Source organism: Larimichthys crocea, chromosome XVII (assembly GCF_000972845.2).
Source record: "Larimichthys crocea isolate SSNF chromosome XVII, L_crocea_2.0, whole genome shotgun sequence".
In the NCBI taxonomy this organism is placed as follows: domain Eukaryota; kingdom Metazoa; phylum Chordata; class Actinopteri; family Sciaenidae; genus Larimichthys; species Larimichthys crocea.
The window spans coordinates 18,320,211-18,337,714 of NC_040027.1; the positions used below are offsets into that span (position 1 = coordinate 18,320,211).

Consider the following 17,504-nt stretch of genomic DNA (forward strand, 5'->3'; position numbering starts at 1 on the left):
TCACGTTCGCCAACGTAAATATTAAACAATTCACTTCTGTCAGATTTGTTTTTTGACCCTGAAATACCCAAACACGTGATCTCTACTCACCAACTAAGTGTTTTCACACGAAAAGTTGCTTTTTTTAAAACCCTTTTTAAACCCCTGGTATAGTTTACCTGATATATCCTAGATAAAATACAGTTTTCATCAATTTATGTAAAAGTACAACACTGTATGCCAAATTGAAGTACTCTTCTTTAATTTCCCAATATACAATATCACATAAAATATATATTTTTAAAAAGGTACCATAGGGGGCCCTTTAAAAAGTCAGCAAAATTATTGAAAAAAATCAGGTAATCCTTAACAAAAAATTTCCTAACAAAAAAAATGGAGCTGGGGACTTGTTCTTTGGTCCACCCATTCCTGGGACATGTGAGCCTTGTCTGGTGAAGACAATTGTGGGAGATGGCACAAAAAAAGGCACTCTCTATCCAGGGGCGCCATATAGGGGGGAAAAGGGGCTGACAGGGGCCCCAAAAAATAGGTAAACACCAATATAAAATTATTAAACCATCATCATTGAGTATATATATTTCAAATATAATAATGAAATTAATTATCTCTTTATTTTTACATGTTTTGGGCAGTAAAAGTCAAATAAAAATGGCCTTTAGCACATTTTTATGGTGGCTTTTAATCTTGCATCAAATAGTGAACTGCACTGCATGTATGCAGACTTGCATGCATGTACAAATCACAAGCAGTAAATATTGTGCTAGTACTACTATTGAACTACAAGACGCACAACAGTTGCAAGCCTTTTATTGGAGTTATGTAAAGCTTTTGATGGGATAGTTGGGTCCTAGAGATGTGGTGACAACAGCTGTGCAGAGGGGGCCCAATTTGATTTTTTTGTCATGGGGCCCAAAATTCCTGGCGGCGCCTGTGTCTCTATCACTAACCTCGGGTTAAAATCACCCGAATGCATGCCTCTTGAAAAAAAACATAGATGGGAGGAGGGAAACAAACATACCATTAATGACATAAGCAACACAATGAAAATCACATGACAAGAATTGTGTGGGTGAAAATCACCCGACGTTGGTGTACTTTTATTTTGAAGTTCGAATCGTCTGGTGGTTGGTCTACTTCCTGTCGGCACACATGAAGAAACTCTGTGCTGCCATCATGTCGCACACAGCTGGCATTGAAATGATAAACACATGATATCACAATATGTTCCAAATGCACTGCCTGTATAAGAGGAGGTGCACTGTTTTCTTTATTATTCGGGTCTAATGCCTTTTATGAATATTGCTTGTTTATCTTTTGTCACTATTTGTAGTTTATTTTTTATAAAACTTTAAGGAACACGTCTATCAGCTTAGTTTCTTAGTTCTTAGTTTTGTCTCTTGTTGTGCGGCTGTATTATCATGTATGTACTATCCTAAAGTCTCTCCATTTTTATTGTCTAAAGTTATTAAGAGATTAATACAAATGGTGAATAATTTTACCTTGCTGTAACTATTTTCTGTAATTTTCCAGCAAACATTAAGTATGCCTTCTGCCTCCACTGCAGCCTATATACAGTTGACATTTACACAGCCACAAAACCAATAACAAGCATATATTTACAATTAGTTAGAGTTAGAGTGACAACAAGATTTTATTATTATTATTATTGTTGTTATTGTTGTTTTTGAACGTTGTTTTGTGTTTTCTAACAGAAACAAAACATCTATCTTAGCTCAAATCTAGGCCACATACATGAAAGCCTATTGTGTTTTTGCATTTATAACACGATTCAAAAACACAATTCAAACGCTATTGTTCACACTCATGTTACAAAGTAATATGATTATTATGTTTGTTTATTCGGTTACACATCACAGTCAAATACATTTTCCCTCCAAATCACCATTAAGATTATGTTCTCATGTCGACAAATGAAATAAAGTCACGCTGTGATTCGACATCTATTGGACTTCTTGATCTCACGCTGGTCCGAGTTAATGTGTGTTGGACTGAATTTAGTAAGGGTTCAGGGTTCAAGTATTATCAGTATGCAACTGTTAACTGATAACACCAAGCCTCTCCCTCACAGAGAGAGAGAGTGTGTTATTTCTGCTTTTGCCTCAAAGGAGGAACAAGGAAATCAGACTTCAGTTAGACAAAGTCTCTGCCTTCATAATGGATTCAGTCTTTTCTGTGTTTGGATCCTTTATGGATTGGGATGTCAAAGGTCTGCTGCTTTTTCTGGTCATTTTCATCCTCACTGCAGATTATATTAAGAACCGTCGGCCGGCCAACTTCCCTCCAGGACCCTGGTCATTCCCTATTGTGGGCAGCATATTCACTCTGGATCACAACAGGACTCATGAAATTTTCACACAGGTAGATCAACAGATTTTAAAAAAAAGTCCCATTAAAGTGCATTAGGTCAATTTATAGCATTTACTTTTCTGTAATTTTTTATATGAAACATCATGCTCTGCCTCCTCTGTCGAATACTTTCACAGTTAGCAGGGAGATACGGAGATGTCTTCAGTCTGCGACTGGGCCAGAAGCGGATAGTGGTGTTGAACAAGTTCAAGGTTATTAAAGAAGGTCTAGTAAATCATGGAGACGGCCTGTCAGACCGCCCAGACCTCCCTATAACGCAGGATACAACCTATGGACTAGGTGAGAGGATGTAACACACATACAGACACAAAGCCTGTCTTGTCGCAGTCCTGTGTCTCCTATGATGCTCTTACAGGAAAGCATTGTTGAATGATGTTTTACACAATGCCATATTGTTAAGTTTATCACATTTTACCTTTTGCTATAAATATATAATAAAACATATAAGTGAGATTCTATGACCTACTTATGAACTACTATACCTTAAAAATAGAAAAATATATAAATAATGTTTTTTCTACTGAGTTGTTTCTCATCTGCACTGTTTGCTTCTTTTGATCCACATCTTACTAACTTATACAATTATAGAATTAATAAGGGAAATTAAAAAGTAATATTAGCATTCCTGTATATTTCACACATTATAATACATCTATTTTTATATATTAATTTCTTAGCCGTTACGAAATTAAATATTTTAATAATTCATAATAAAATAACAGCAACGTTTCCGCTTTTGAGAAAAAAATGTAAAGAAAAGAAACATTGTATCAAAATATACATTCAATAAAAAAAACATTTTGCACACAGACTGTCTCTTGATGTGTAAAATATTATTCATTCAGTTTTCTGTTTTCTAGCTACTTCATTTTTTATCTACTTTTGATGTCTTTCCCATCAGGTATAATTTTCAGTAATGGGCACATATGGAAGCAACAGAGACGTTTTGCACTTTCAACCCTCAGATATTTTGGATTTGGAAAGAAGTCACTTGAACCTGTTATCTTGGAGGAAGTTACACACTGTGCAAACATCTTCAGGAGCTTTAAAGGTGAATAGTGAATGCACAGTGACACATTTAGAATGATACAAAAATCACAGATATACAGTCGACACCTAATTTTCTGTTTAATTGTGAAGGTAAGCCATTCGGTCCACACCTCATCATGAACAACGTTGTCTCTAACATCATCTGCTTCCTGGTTTTTGGTCATCGCTTTGAATACAGCGATGAGAAGTTCAAGAGACTGGTGGAGTTGTTTGGCAAAAGTCTTGAGATTGAAGGCTCCATTTGGGTTCAAGTACGGTATTTTAAAACTACTGTTGAAATCTTATTGCTGTGTCACTGTTGTGGAATACATCACTCATTATGAAAGAGTTAATCATTTATAGAGTTATTCTCAATGAAAAATGCGTAACATGCACAAAAGCTCATTTGTAAATGGGATTTCAATATAAACTTGTTATTGGTCATGACAAATAGAAACTCTTTTGCTGAAATGCCTTAAGTAATACATTATTGTTCCAACCTGCTCTACTCTGCAGTTGTACAACTCATTCCCTGTGCTGATGAGACGTTTGCCAGGACCACATCAAACAGTAGTGAATATCTGGACATATGTTAAGGACTTCATTAAAGAAGAGCTAAAGCAACACAAACAAAACTGGGATTCCTCAGACCCAAGAGACTACATCGACTGCTACCTAAATGAGATTCAGAATGTGAGTGGTACTAGATATAGCTTTGTACTGCTTTTGCTGTGTTGCACCAGAATATTATTATGTTCAGTTCCTTTGAACACCATTATCTGCTTGTTCTGCACCTTTAGAACTATTAGCTGCTATACTGACATGACATGACATTATCTGCCCTCACATGCACTTTTGCCATGGCCTCTGCCTTACAGTGCTATCTTTTAAGGCCTAATCTCCAACAGCATAGTCCTATGTTCATTGTAATGATTTGAATGTACAAGGTCCAATGAAACCTATATTTAAAATTAACACAATGAAAGATTATATTCTTGGCAGTAATAATACTGACCTACTTATTTGAGTCATTTTAACTTAACAGATTCTAACTTATGTATTTGTATGTATTCTCAGACTAAGGGGCAGGAAAGCAGCACTTTTGATGAGGAAGGCCTGATTATGAGTGTCTTGGATCTGTTTGTGGCCGGCTCTGAGACAACATCCACCACCCTGCGCTGGGCTTTCCTCTATATGGCAAAGTACCCTGAGATCCAGGGTAAGATAACTGATCAAGCCAGTGAAGCTCCTTGTTCATATTCTCATACCCAACAATGTGTGTTCATTTTGTAGGTGCAAAAATCAACACCAATTCCCATTTTCATTGACCCAGATACACAATGTAACTACTACTACTAACTACTAAGGATGATTATCATCCAATTCCTAAGTAACTAACTAACTATCTTCCTGTAAAAATGCTCTATATCATCTGGATTGCAAGTCAACAGATCTATCTATTCACTAATGTGGCAGTGTTAGATTGTTCTTCATCTCTTCTCCTTAAGATATACACAGGGAGCTTTTTACTAGCCCTTGCACTGTTGATGAAATATTCTTCCCATTTTTTTGTTCCCCTCCTGTTGCACAGAAAAGGTACAGGCTGAGATAGACAGAGTGATTGGACAGTCCAGACAGCCGTCCATGGAAGATCGTGCAATCCTTCCCTACACTGACGCTGTCATCCACGAAATCCAGAGGATAGGCAACATAGTTCCTCTTAGCCTACCTCATATTACCAACAAGGAAATCGAGCTGAGAGGCTATACAATCCCAAAGGTCAGTTCTTGTATGTGCAATTTTTATGTCACTATGTTACATCTCACTAAATTACAATTATGATTCCAATCACCAGGGAGTTGCAGTAGTTCCCAATTTGACCTCAGTGCTGTTTGACAAGGACGAATGGGAGACACCCCACATCTTCAACCCAGGACACTTTCTTGACAAGGATGGAAACTTTGTGAAGCCAAATGCTTTCATCCCTTTCTCTGCTGGTGAGGAGCAACACAATGTCTTGTTTGATTACTGTTTTCACCTGTTTATACAGCCCTGGAGCGTGTCCCAGAATACACTGGGAGGGGGATTGCACATTGACCCAGAGAATACTTTTATGAATGGTCTGACTAATGATTATAGTGAACCGCAGACCTTTTGTCTAGTCCTAAATTACAAGACAAGATTTCTAATGGATACTACTGTTGTCTTAAATAAAGCTATGAGCCAATATGATTTGTTAAAGAAATGTTCAGTTTGTTTCAGTTTGTTTTTTTGTCTCAGGTAAGCGGGTCTGTCTTGGGGAAAGCCTGGCCAAAATGGAGCTCTTCCTCTTCTTCACGTCCTTTATGCAGCAGTTCACCTTCTCAATGCCTCCTGGGGTGAAACCTGTGATGGACTACCGCTTTGGTGTCACTCTGGCACCAGAGCCATATGAATTGTGTGCAACTTCACGCTAATACCCCTTTTCCTGTTGTCCCCACTTTTTCTGTTGTTTCTGGGGTTAAGGAATCAAACTAATATTTTGCTTGGCCCCACTGAAGACCCCACCCCATCTCTTTTCAGGCTTTAAAACTGTTGAAAAAGTTTCTTTGCAGTTTTTTGTTTTGATTGGTTTTGTGTTCCAAGCAGGCCCCAAATCATGATTAGGTTATGATATTTTTGTAAATCATTCTTTGCCTCCTGCTTACCTTAAAGCAACATTGTGTAGAAATTTGTATTTTTGCAATTCAGCTTTAGCGTGTAATACCTGTGTTGTAAATACGAACAGTTACAGTTTGTATGATAACTTGTGATCGAAAGACAAGACTCAAGACATAACAGCCAGATTATGTTACTCACTAGTCCAACAAGTTTTTGCAACAGTACATGATCTATTTCATGAAAACCAAGGTCGTATAATTGCATTTTTGCAGAATCATGCTGACATACAAACATCCATTGATAGATAACAAGGTCATGGACATCTGTGTGCAGGAAAAGACGGCAATATCCGGACTGTAAAACAGTAAGAATATGATACACAGTTACACCCTGCAATTCTGTTATGTCAATACAAGCTGCAAGTAATACAAGTAGATAAAGAAAGACGATTGTGTAGTGAGACGATGATATAAGCTTTGTCCTGTCTTTAACATGGTAATTTCAATTTAAAATCCAAGATATCAAACGTTTGTGTCTCTTTTTCGGAAACTTTGAAGTGGACTCTTACAGTAGTACCTTACACTGACAGTTATTATATTATTAGACAATCATTGAGAACAGTTAACAGACTGTGACAAAACTGTACTGTACAAAAAGACAAAAAAATGTAACATTTAATAACTCAACTGCCATACATAATCACGACAAACATGAAGCAATTGTTTCTATTCGAAGATAATTGTCATACATTATGTCACAGATCAAATAAACAGCCTTTATGATACAGTCATGTCCTCTTTTATATTTCAACAGAGAGGCTTCTTTGATGGGTGAAACAACAACACCTTACTAACTCACTTACAATATAATTTTACATCTTACATCTCATCTCATTTCAGTTATTGTATGTTTCCTTGTAATGCTGTCTGTTGGGTGATTTTTCCTCATGACAAACACCATTCATCTTCCCTTCCTCTCCGGACACTGGATTTTGTAGCCCACCCTGTAGGCCTGCAGGTACACGCGTGCCTGGTTTATTCTGGAAACACAAGCACAAAGCACGCATACACAGCTTATTATAATTATTTTAATTATTAAAATTACATTCCACAAATGCTACTCCAACACACATGTAATTTGTTTATGCCATAGTGTTTTATTATGAAACTGAATAACTATTTATACTTTTATGGCATGTTTAATCTAAGTAAGTTAGTACAGATTGATAAACAATCACACATAGTTGCTGTGATAAACAGATAAGCAGATAAGCTACTTAAAAGACGCGGTCCTCTTTCACAGAGTCTGCCATGTTGAACCAAAATGCTCCTACAGTAGCCCAGAACAGACAAACTAAACACTGGCTCTAGATGGGGCCTTTTGCATTTTCACATGTTTTGCAGGCATTGTATTTTCTGCTTCATGCTCACTGAAGGAGAGGTTGAGGCGAAGAGGTTACAATGCAGCAAGTACACAGCTAGATGCCTCATTCATACAATCCAGATGTAGAGGATGCAATAAGAAAACATGTAACCTGTATTTAGTGCAAAGCTGAACTCCCAAGGGTCCACAACGGTCCATATAACTCTCCCTGAATGCCTTTCTTACAGCTCGAGCCATGCTGACCACCGTGGTGACCACAGGGCACGTCCTAAGACACACAAAAACACAAACAGGGAAACCATGAGAATAATTTTAATTCGTCTTTAAATGTACACTATTTATTTAATGCATTATAATGTGTAGTAATGAGCAGGCTGAGTCTGTACTTGTTGATCTTCATACTTACAGTCTCTCACAACGCAGGCCCGCAGTCCCCTCTGGACAGGTACAGGTGTTGTGAGGACTGCAGGTGGCCCCGTGTTGACATGGTGGCACACAAGGGGTGGTAACCGCTGTAGACACAAGACACATCAAGAGTCTTAATGCAAAGTGAAGGCAAAGAATGCTTTTACACCCACGCACACACACACACACATGAGCGCACACAGACCAACCTGTTTCACAGATATTTCCAGTAAATCCTTTTGCACAACGGCACCTGTTGAGGCCCACGCACACTCCTCCGTTCTTACAAGGTTTCTGACACTGAACAGGCTCTGAGGGAGACAGAAAAGAGAGGTCAGGAATGTAACTCAATACTGCTGATCTCTGATTTTGAACCTTTGTATAAAAGTACAAAGTAGGCAGTAAATCCACCAGCTTTGAGGAAGATCAACAAACATTGCAGCACTGGTGCTGCTCCAGAATTCGTACACAGCTCCACTGACTGGCTGCCTGGAGAACTGCATACACTTCAGCAGCAATATGATTCTCAATAATAAATCATCTCCAAATTAAAAGTTTCTAGAATTGTTCCCTACTTCTGCTAAATTTCTGCAAGATAGTAAGACTTACTTGTTTACTTTGAAGTGCTGAATTTGTTCCCAAACAATGTAAGAGGCAAAAATAGTAAATGAAACTCAACTTATCGATTAATTGTTTTGTCTATAAAATGTCAAACGTTTGTTTTAAAATGTCGGTCACAAGTTCTTGGAACCAAATATGACTTCTTCAAAATGCTTATTTTATTCAGACAGCAATAATAAATTAAATGATATTTCATCTGACAGGCAGGAGTGCACAGGGCTGCAAAACAGGCGCACACACACACACGATGGAGGCACGTGTATGCCAGAAAATTACACTTACAGTATAAGACAAGAAGAAAATAGCAAAATCTTCACATAGATTTATTTATTAATGATTTACTGATTATCAAAACTGGTCACAATTCATTTTTCATCTTTCAGATTGTTTCAGTTGTTTACTTCAAAGTATACATAAGTAGTAAATGTAGTATAGTACTATGTTGCAACATGATTCCTCTGTGCAACATGTATGCTGACTACAGGGAGTGCAGTCTCACCTATTTGGCATCGAGCTCCTTTCCATCCATCAACACATATGCATTTGTTGACATCCACACATCTTCCCCCGTTTTGACAGGCAGGAGTGCACAGGGCTGCAAAACACGCGATAGAGGCACATGTATGCCAGAAAATTACACTTGGAAGTAATATGGTAATCTAAACATCAGAATTTTAGATTTTGTTTTTTTCCATTATGTTGCAATCCATATTTTGCAAGGTAGTGTTGCTTTCCAGCATGGAGGCAGGGAGGTAGTCTAGTCTACCCTACAGCATGTAACTGATGCCAGATGTGCTGGTGGTTTTGTTACTCACGCAAGAGGCACTGGGGGCCGATGTAGTCAGACGGACACTGACATGTATCAGGCCCCACACAGCGGCCACCGTTAGCACAGGGCAACTCACACACCGCTGAGAGAGACACAGGGAAAGAGACAGTTGAGAAATAAAGAACATAAGAGCAGTTAGTGAACACAAAGTAAGACTGCAGAGTGCAAGTCCATGTCACAAGTGATGTACCTGTGTGGCAGCCTGGTCCAGTCCAGCCAGGAGGACACAGACACTTGTTCCAGCGCATACAGGTACCTCCGTGGGCACATGGCGGGGAGCACATGGCTGAAATACACAACCAACATTTATTTCATTACATCCACTTTTCTTGATTCAGTTGTATCTATATAACTGTGATTAATGGTTCCCTATACAGTATGTTATCCATGTACAGTCCAGGTACCTGAGCAGCCTAGTCCAGGATAGCCTGGAGGACAGTCACAGGTGTTTGGGGCCACACACACACCATAGTTGTGGCAGGGAGGGTCACACACAGCTGGAAAGGCAAAGATAAATAAGTATATTTTCCATATTTTAACCACTTTTGAAAACCAGAGTAAAGTGGTTGATATTTCTAATACTGCTCATCATGATCGACTTTTTAGACGTTTCATATTTGACTCACGCTGGCACTTGGTGAGGTCATCGGTTCGTACTGTATACCCTTTCCTGCAGGTGCAGTTGAAGCCTCCAGGATGATTCACACAGAGCTGCTCACAGCCTCCGTTTGTGAAGTCCTTGCACTCATTCATATCTTATAACAAACGACAGTGGGACAGTTAAACAGACGGTCTTTTCAAAACAGCAAAACAATCCATAAGACAGTCTGTTCATTTCCTCTTTGGCTAGCAAACAGAGAAAGTTGGCTGCGTGCAGCTTATCACTGAAGAAACTTTTAGCCACAGTCGATCCATTCAGCTGAGTCATTAGCCGTTAACAGCCTATCACATTTCTGTACTATTTTCCAGCTGATGTGATTTCTTTTTATGACTACCTTGAGTCTGGCGAGTGGAACATGAATGAGAAATTGACAGCAACCATTTAGACTTTTCCAGCTCTCTACTGTTTTGATGTGAAAAACTACAAATGTGTACAAAACGATGCTTGTGGTACCTTTATATAGTTGTTTTCACAGATGGTGAAGTTTGAAGGGATTTAATTGATTTCTTTTAAATCATATGTATTAAGATTAATGTCAATCAGACTTTGCTGTTGTGTCATTACATATTAAATAACACAACACAGCTGCTCCCAAAATGTCTTTATATATAAAACATAAATATAATGTAAAAGTATAAATAAACAGCTTAATTTCCAGGTCAAATCTTTGCAGAGGCAGTTTCAGGAGTGAAAATGAAGTCTCACCCACGCAGCTCCTCAGGTCCTTGCCCAACTCCCAGCCTGCTTGACAATTACACTGGACCTGGCCATCAGCCCGCACGGTACATACGTGATCACAACCACCATTTCTAAGCTTGCACGATGTAATATCTGTTCAGATGAAAATTTAATTATTTTAATTTGTATTTGCATTGTATTTACAAAACTAATTCCAGCCGCAAAGTTGTAACAGGCATTGTATTCATAGTGTATATCATGATATGTTATGAGACATACAGATGTTTTGCATATAGGATTTCTTGCCAAGGTTCATATTCTGTTTAAAAAGGTTATAACACATCATCAGAACATGAAGTGAATAATAGATACTGACACTGATCACATTAGAATAATTTTACATATGTATATGTGTGTGTTTGCATGTATGTATATTCCTTAGTTCATGGCTATATACAGTAGCTGTATAGACTTGTGTAGAGTGTGTATTTCCGTGTGCATGTTGCTGTTGGAAAGCTATTTCAGAAAAGGAATTCCTTTTACTGAAAAAGATTACATTTGCTGAACCCCTAGTGGCTAATCTGTTCTTATTTGTTTCTGTGACATATGGACAAAGTATAGCTGTGGGGAGATTGTGCACACATTTAAAATCAATTTTAGTTGATTAGAGTGGAAATTAGGCAACTAGGTCCTAACTAAGCCCTATTCTAGGGGAAATGAAGTGTCAAAATATTGGACTGGACTGGAATATTGGATTAGAAGTTTTAAAATGTAAATATAAAACAACACTGTATATGTATTGCTCTTAGAAGTCCCCAAAGTAACTAAGTAAAGTTTCAAAGTATAAAATATCGTCTATTATCTATGTCTATTCTGTGTTAAAAGAGTGCTATATGTGGGACTTTTTAAAATATCTAGCCGTATCTGGACTACAGCAAGATTGTGGAAAACAAAAAAATTAGCCATAAGATCAATAACCTAAAATAATGATGTTTTCAACAATTTAGAGACTTACTGCTGCAGGTGAGGTTGTCTGTGTCTAGCAGCAGAGGAGGAGGGCAGTGGCAAGTGTGTCCTCCTGGAGAGTTGCTGCACGTGTGAGAGCAGCCACCATTCTGCAGTTTACATTCATCAATGTCTGAGCACATACAAACACAAGACACACAAACTTAACATATTTTTTGGACTATCTCTGCTGCATGGAAGATTCCTAACTGAGTCTGGCTTTCTCATATCACCAATCTTTTATCCAAAATGTGCTCTACATCCACTTATATGTCCAGGCAGAAAAGATGCACGCGCACAAAATGAGAAAGTGAGATAACATATTCACGCCAGTGTTCGTCTCTGTAGTATGAAGGTAAACCATCTTGTTTAAATGACTGAAATGAGCAAGTAAACAGCAGTGAGAAGTGAAAGAGTGGCAGGGAGTGACTGACCCACACAGGTGTGGCCATCAATGTGCAGCTGGTAGCCAGGCCTGCAGGAGCACTGGAAAGATCCCTGAGTGTTGATGCAAATGTGCTCACAGGTCCCATTCAGTGCCACACACTCATCCACATCTGTGGGATCAGAGACATTTAGTTGACTCTTTTAAGGGCTCATTTAGATTTTAGTCAGACACTGTTTGAAATTCATTTCAGCACTTGTTTGAACAAGCTTGGAGGGCTAGGTGAGTGGAGTTTGAAACAGAGAGCAAGTTAACAAGAGGCTGTTTCTTTGGATCAAGGGAAACAAAAGTGGATTATTGGGGATGATATACAGGTACTTTGATGCCCTCTATTGAGTAGCTGCAGGATACTTGGAACCTTGGTACAAATTGCATATTACAGCTTTATTTTGTGAGCGGAAACAGAGTCAATTATGTTAAGTTTGTAAATTCTATCACATCTAAAATCTTTAAGTCTAACAAGCATATTAAATTGTTTTCTTCTGATATCGGAGACATTCATTTGTTCACATGTATGTTCACGTCTGTTAAAGATGCTTTAAAGGAATAGTTCCATATTTTGGGAAGCTTGAGAAGATCAGATCAAGAAACAGTTCATATGCCTGTATGTTAATTTAGTTTAGCTTAGCTTTAAGATGTTTTATTACATTAGAGCCAGGCTAGTGGATTCCAGTCTTTCTCCAAAGCTATGTTAAGTTAAAGAATATTAGTGACTCTTCTCAACTAACTCACATCAACTAACAACACATGCTATGTATAGTAGTTATTTAGTAGTTTAAACAGCCTTCAGCAAAAACCCAGGAAAACTCATGTTTGCAGTTGGTGTGGGCTCCTAAATCTTGTTTTACCTGTACAGTTGTGTCCATCCTGGATTAGTTGGTAGCCTGAGGCACACTGGCAACTGTAGGCTCCCAGTTCATTGGAGCAGTTGTGTTCACAGTGGCCATTGTTGACAGCACATTCATCAACATCTGTGAACAAGAATAATCATGAAGGACTGGTGTCTGCTGAGGGTTGCGTGCCTAAGTACTCCTGGCACACGCAAGTATTGACACGGGTGGGCACTTAGTGATAATGAGCACCACATGTGGCAGGCACATGAGAAAAACCTACATACTGCTTACCCACCAAAACAAGAGTGTCCATCTCCGTTGAAGCCCTGATAGCACTGGCAGAAATAAGAGCCAATGATGTTGCCACAACGAGCGTTGGTGTCACACCGATGAACGCCTGACGCACACTCATTCTCATCTGGGAAGAGATAAAGAGTGATAAGACATTTCTTAAAAAAAAAACAGATTTAAAACTCAGTTCATTTCCATTCAATAAACATTATTATACCACTTGGGTAATTTTTATGGAAGGCATAACAGCAAGCATTAAAACACGCGCACACAAGGAAGATGACCCTGTCTACAGGAAAGAGAGTTTTCCATGGAGGGACGTCAGCACTAATTGCTTACCTTCGCAGTGTGTGCCGTTTCCCCGGTAACCTGGTCGACAAACACACTTGTAGCTCCCAAGCGTGTTCTCACACACACCCTGACCATCACAAACTGCAGGACTCTCTGCGCATTCATCCACATCTGGGACAGAGACGAGGACAGAGAAAGAAAATGCTACATCCATTCAACAACAGAACTTTCTATTAACTTATTGCATGAGTGGCATAAGATTAGAGACATTCATTTGGAAAATGTTTTATTTCTGATTAAACAGCAACTGTTATTTGTGCAATGCATCCAACTCATTTGACAGCAAACAGCAGAGTTGATAAATAATTTCCATTTCCAGTCCTTATTAGACATAAGTCAACTAATTTTTTGTCCCTGCAACACCATGGAAAGCTTCCCTTTGTCTAATTTCACATCTATTACTTTGCTGAAGCAGTTTTGAAATTGGGAAAAAGATGATCTTTTTCAAACAGCAAACCTTGCTTATGATTTGGCTGTTACCCTGGCAATTAACCCTTTAAAGCAAGAAGCAGAAGCATGGACAGCACATCATACCTTGACACACGTTGTAGTCTGGACACACAGGACCTGAGACCAGAAGTGCAGAAGAGTCACAGAGAAAACAGAAGGGAGAAAGCAAATAAAGTATTTGGAATATTTCATAGGACAAGAGAGGATATTAGTTATTAAATGAAAGGTGAAAGAAGAGAGAAGGGGACTGCGAAACAAAAGTGAAAGAGTAACAAAGCAGCAAAGCAGCAGATTTAGGTTCTCTATTCCTGCAAAGCCTTACTTCCAGTCAGCAGAGGTTATTAAGTCTGAGGCAACCCAAGCGAAATATGAGGAAATTCACAATACCAGATCAAATCTGTCTCTTCCAGCTGTGGCGAAGCTTAACGTCAGACTCACCAACACAGGCGGGGGCCTGTGCTCTGAAGCCTGGCTGACACTGGCACACAAAGCTGCCAGGAGTGTTCACACACACATTTCCCAGCTCACGGCGACACAGCTCTTCGAAGCTGCACTCGTCCACATCTACAGAGGAGAGAAACCAAGGACTATTAACAGGAAGTTTTTAATTTGACAGCCTTGTAACAGCTAGAGTTTTGCCATAAATGTGTTTTTTCACATTACATTTTGCTACTTTATTTATTATTATTTGTTTATATGTAGGTGGGAATGTTGTTTGAAAGATTAACAACACCCTCGCATCTTGTAAAAGAGTCCTTAGGGACTCCTCATTCTTACCCTTGTAAGAAAAATGCTGTACATACACATGCCACATACCACATGTGAGCCTCACCTATACAGTTTTTTCCATTTAGAGCCATTACATATCCTGAAGGGCACGAGCAAGTGAAGGAGCCATGGGTGTTCTTGCATTCGGCATCACCCTGACAGGCCTGTAGGCCCGTCACTGCAGCCAGAGCACACTCATCAACATCTGTAAAAAAAAAAAAAAAGGCATACATGCATTATGACCGTATTACATAGGCTAAATGCAGCAAAAAAATCTTCTTCCAACATCCTCTCACACACATACTGCACATCCTCTCTCACACACACAGATGCTGACGAACCCTGGCACCCTCCAGCGCCCATCAGGTAACCACGGAGACAGCTACATGAGTAAGAGCCGGGGATATTGGTGCAGCTGGCATGGAGACCACATGGTCCCGACCCATCTTGCTCACATTCATTAACATCTGTCGAGTAGAGAGAAGATAATACGCTTCTGTCATCACTGTATGTAAACAAGCAAAGAAAACAGGTCCTGCTGTCAATGTGTGGTGTATTGATGGATAATATTTAATCTGGCTTTGAAATATCAAATGCATCATTGTTAAAGTAGTAGCCTTTTTCTAAACTAGTCATGCTACGTTGTCCTGCCAAACTCTAACTGCTGTAAATAGTAGATTTATTCCACTTATTGAATGCAGCACTGATTTACTGATGTTCCAGTGTTATACACAGCACCTCCAATGAAGCACTGACTCTGCTCCTTCTCACCTTTACACCCTGCAGCTGTCTCCAGAGTGAAGCCCAGAGGGCAGGTACAGTTGTCATCAACAATGACCATGCCAGATGGACAGGCACAGCCTGTACCGTTCTCCAGCATTACCTGGTTTCCTGGACACCGAGGAGCAACAGTGGAGCTCGGGGAAAGTGTGGTCACAGAAGTTGCTGATGTAAAAATAATAAAGGGTAAATTTGAGTAGAAACTGATGGGCAAGTCAAAAGAGAAATGCAGCAAAAGTCAAAAACACTCACGTGTGGTAGGTGTTTGGGTCGGTGCTTGGGTCAGTGCTTGGGTCGGTGTTAGGGTCGGTGTTAGGGTCAGTGCTTGGGTTGGTGTTAGAGTTGGTGTTTGGGTCGGCGTGTGGGTCAGTGATTGACTTGGTGTAGTTTCAGTGAGGTTTCTGATGGCATTCTCGATCACCTGAGTGTACAACAGAAGAAACCAGGAGTTAAATTCAAGCCATCGCATCCAATATATATACATCTAAAATGGAGGATTTCCTTGCTCGCTTGCCTGGCTTTTTGTGAGCTCCCCCTCTGCATGTTTCAGGACTTCATTTTCATTTTCCTCGAGGCTGTTCAGAGGTTCAGCCACGGACATAACCAGCAGCAGGGCTGACAGCAGAGTCCAGAGGTGAGTCATCACCTGAATCTCTGTGAAGAGAGGGAGGGTTTGTGTTGGAGCCATCAGCTATAAGCAGGTTTAATAATGCTTAAAATGAACAGCTTTTAAAAAATCTGTTAAACGTATGTTGTGTAATCAAGAACTGAATGTTCCGTTTTAATTTTTATAACACCTTGATGTGTGTATATCCTGGATCTATGTGTTCAGCTGTGTTTTATTTTTTATTTTTTTGAAGCTGTCCTTAGTTGTGTATGCCCTGTATAATACAGTAGCTTGCATTCTTATTCATACCCTGTAATTGTTTCAGGAGGTTCTCTTGACAAGCCCCTTGAGGGTTTTTTCGGACCTCCTTGCATGTCCGCTGTGCATAATATCCTTTTGCTGTTCGTTTGTTTTTGAGTTTTTTCTTTTTCTTGTTTGTTTTATCTTTTATGGATAATGTAATTAATTATGTGCTAAATCAAATCAAATCAAATCAAATCAAACATGAGAATTTCTGTAAAGGTGAATGAGTTTCTAGTGAAATCAGACTCAGGGTGCATGAATTGTGTGCAGCAGTCTCAGCAGACATACAGTGCATGTTTAGGCAAGCTAAACAACACAGGGGTAAGAGCACCCTGTTATTAAGTTACCATCAACCCCCCTGGGCTGTCTGCACAGAACAAAAGAGACTTACAGCAGCTGGAGCAGCTGCAATCCAACTACATAAAAATAAAGTCATTTGAATTTTATGTGAAGTTAATCTATGAAGTTAATCCATTAAAGGAGTTTTGTTTTTGTTTTTTTTTGCGACAAGAAACTCTGAAAACCACACAGGCTGCCGTGAGACTAACTTATGTAATGATGCGATACACACGCTGAGTTAAAGTGTAACTAACTCGTTTCAGCGGATTTACCCGGGTTAGATCTACTCACACGTATAAACCGGGAGGTAGACGGACACGGCGAGTTATCCAGATGTCAAAACGGGCTTCCTCTCTTCTCCAGATGTGGACTCGTGCAGCCGCAAGTGAGCTCTGTGTCAGTATGGGGGGGGGGATGTATACTACAGCAGGGAGACCACATCCTGTCCAAGAAATCTGCACTTCCCATTCCACAAATCCCAAACCACCGCTGGAGAGGAACAGCAGAAAGGCCCTGCAGGCTGCTGCAAGATGCCCCAGCTCTGAACCCTGACATGAAGGTCATAAACCAGTCAGGAGGGCTCGGCCAGGGATCATGGGAGGTCACAGAGACGTCACTAGAGAGTTTATTAAAAGAAGAAATAAACTGAGAGGTGTAAAACAAGCGATCCCTACCACACAACTTCTCGTTAAAGATAG

The 17,504-nt window shown here is 39.5% G+C and overlaps 2 protein-coding genes across 5 annotated transcripts; one reads left to right on the forward strand and one right to left on the reverse strand.

The window, feature by feature from the left end:
- The first annotated feature begins 2,068 nt into the window (after positions 1–2,068).
- On the forward strand, positions 2,069–6,839 carry LOC104918450 (cytochrome P450 2J6). The gene is made up of 9 exons (XM_010730219.3): positions 2,069–2,379; positions 2,505–2,667; positions 3,290–3,439; positions 3,529–3,689; positions 3,934–4,110; positions 4,495–4,636; positions 5,009–5,196; positions 5,273–5,414; positions 5,698–6,839. Exons 1-9 carry the CDS (start codon positions 2,176–2,178, stop codon positions 5,871–5,873), a joined length of 1,503 nt encoding a protein of 500 aa, XP_010728521.3. The 5' UTR covers positions 2,069–2,175; the 3' UTR covers positions 5,874–6,839.
- On the reverse strand, positions 6,232–17,207 carry LOC104918451 (neurogenic locus notch homolog protein 1). Of its 4 annotated transcripts, none has more exons than XM_027290442.1 (23): positions 17,098–17,207; positions 16,072–16,211; positions 15,810–15,984; positions 15,549–15,722; positions 15,119–15,244; positions 14,842–14,982; positions 14,448–14,573; positions 14,094–14,126; positions 13,548–13,670; positions 13,213–13,335; positions 12,933–13,055; positions 12,074–12,196; positions 11,650–11,772; positions 10,662–10,787; positions 9,922–10,050; positions 9,700–9,792; positions 9,486–9,581; positions 9,282–9,377; positions 8,966–9,061; positions 8,055–8,156; positions 7,847–7,952; positions 7,592–7,708; positions 6,232–7,096 (listed from the first exon to the last, which is right to left on the reverse strand). In XM_027290442.1, the coding sequence occupies exons 2-23, from the start codon at positions 16,198–16,200 to the stop codon at positions 7,018–7,020; spliced, it is 2,559 nt and encodes an 852-aa protein (XP_027146243.1). In that variant the 5' UTR covers positions 16,201–16,211; positions 17,098–17,207; the 3' UTR covers positions 6,232–7,017. The 4 variants fall into 4 exon arrangements, with proteins under 4 accessions (XP_027146243.1, XP_010728522.2, XP_027146242.1 ...); XM_010730220.3 differs by having other exon boundaries at positions 15,810–15,978; positions 17,079–17,201; XM_027290441.1 differs by having other exon boundaries at positions 17,079–17,201.
- Between the last annotated feature and the right edge of the window lie 297 nt (positions 17,208–17,504).

What these genes read in the sequence shown, in the direction of transcription:
- LOC104918451 (XM_027290442.1), bottom strand. Translation starts at nt 16,200, where the DNA reads ATGACTCACCTCTGGACTCTGCTGTCAGCCCTGCTGCTGGTTATGTCC. An exon ending in AGACTACAACGTGTGTCAAG is followed by an intron (nt 13,671 to 14,093) that starts GTATGATGTGCT and finishes TCTCTGTCCCAG; the next exon opens with ATGTGGATGAATGCGCAGAG. An exon ending in TGACCTCACCAAGTGCCAGC is followed by an intron (nt 9,793 to 9,921) that starts GTGAGTCAAATA and finishes TTGCCTTTCCAG; the next exon opens with CTGTGTGTGACCCTCCCTGC.
- LOC104918450 (XM_010730219.3), top strand. Translation starts at nt 2,176, where the DNA reads ATGGATTCAGTCTTTTCTGTGTTTGGATCCTTTATGGATTGGGATGTC. An exon ending in CTCATGAAATTTTCACACAG is followed by an intron (nt 2,380 to 2,504) that starts GTAGATCAACAG and finishes ATACTTTCACAG; the next exon opens with TTAGCAGGGAGATACGGAGA. An exon ending in GAGGCTATACAATCCCAAAG is followed by an intron (nt 5,197 to 5,272) that starts GTCAGTTCTTGT and finishes TCCAATCACCAG; the next exon opens with GGAGTTGCAGTAGTTCCCAA.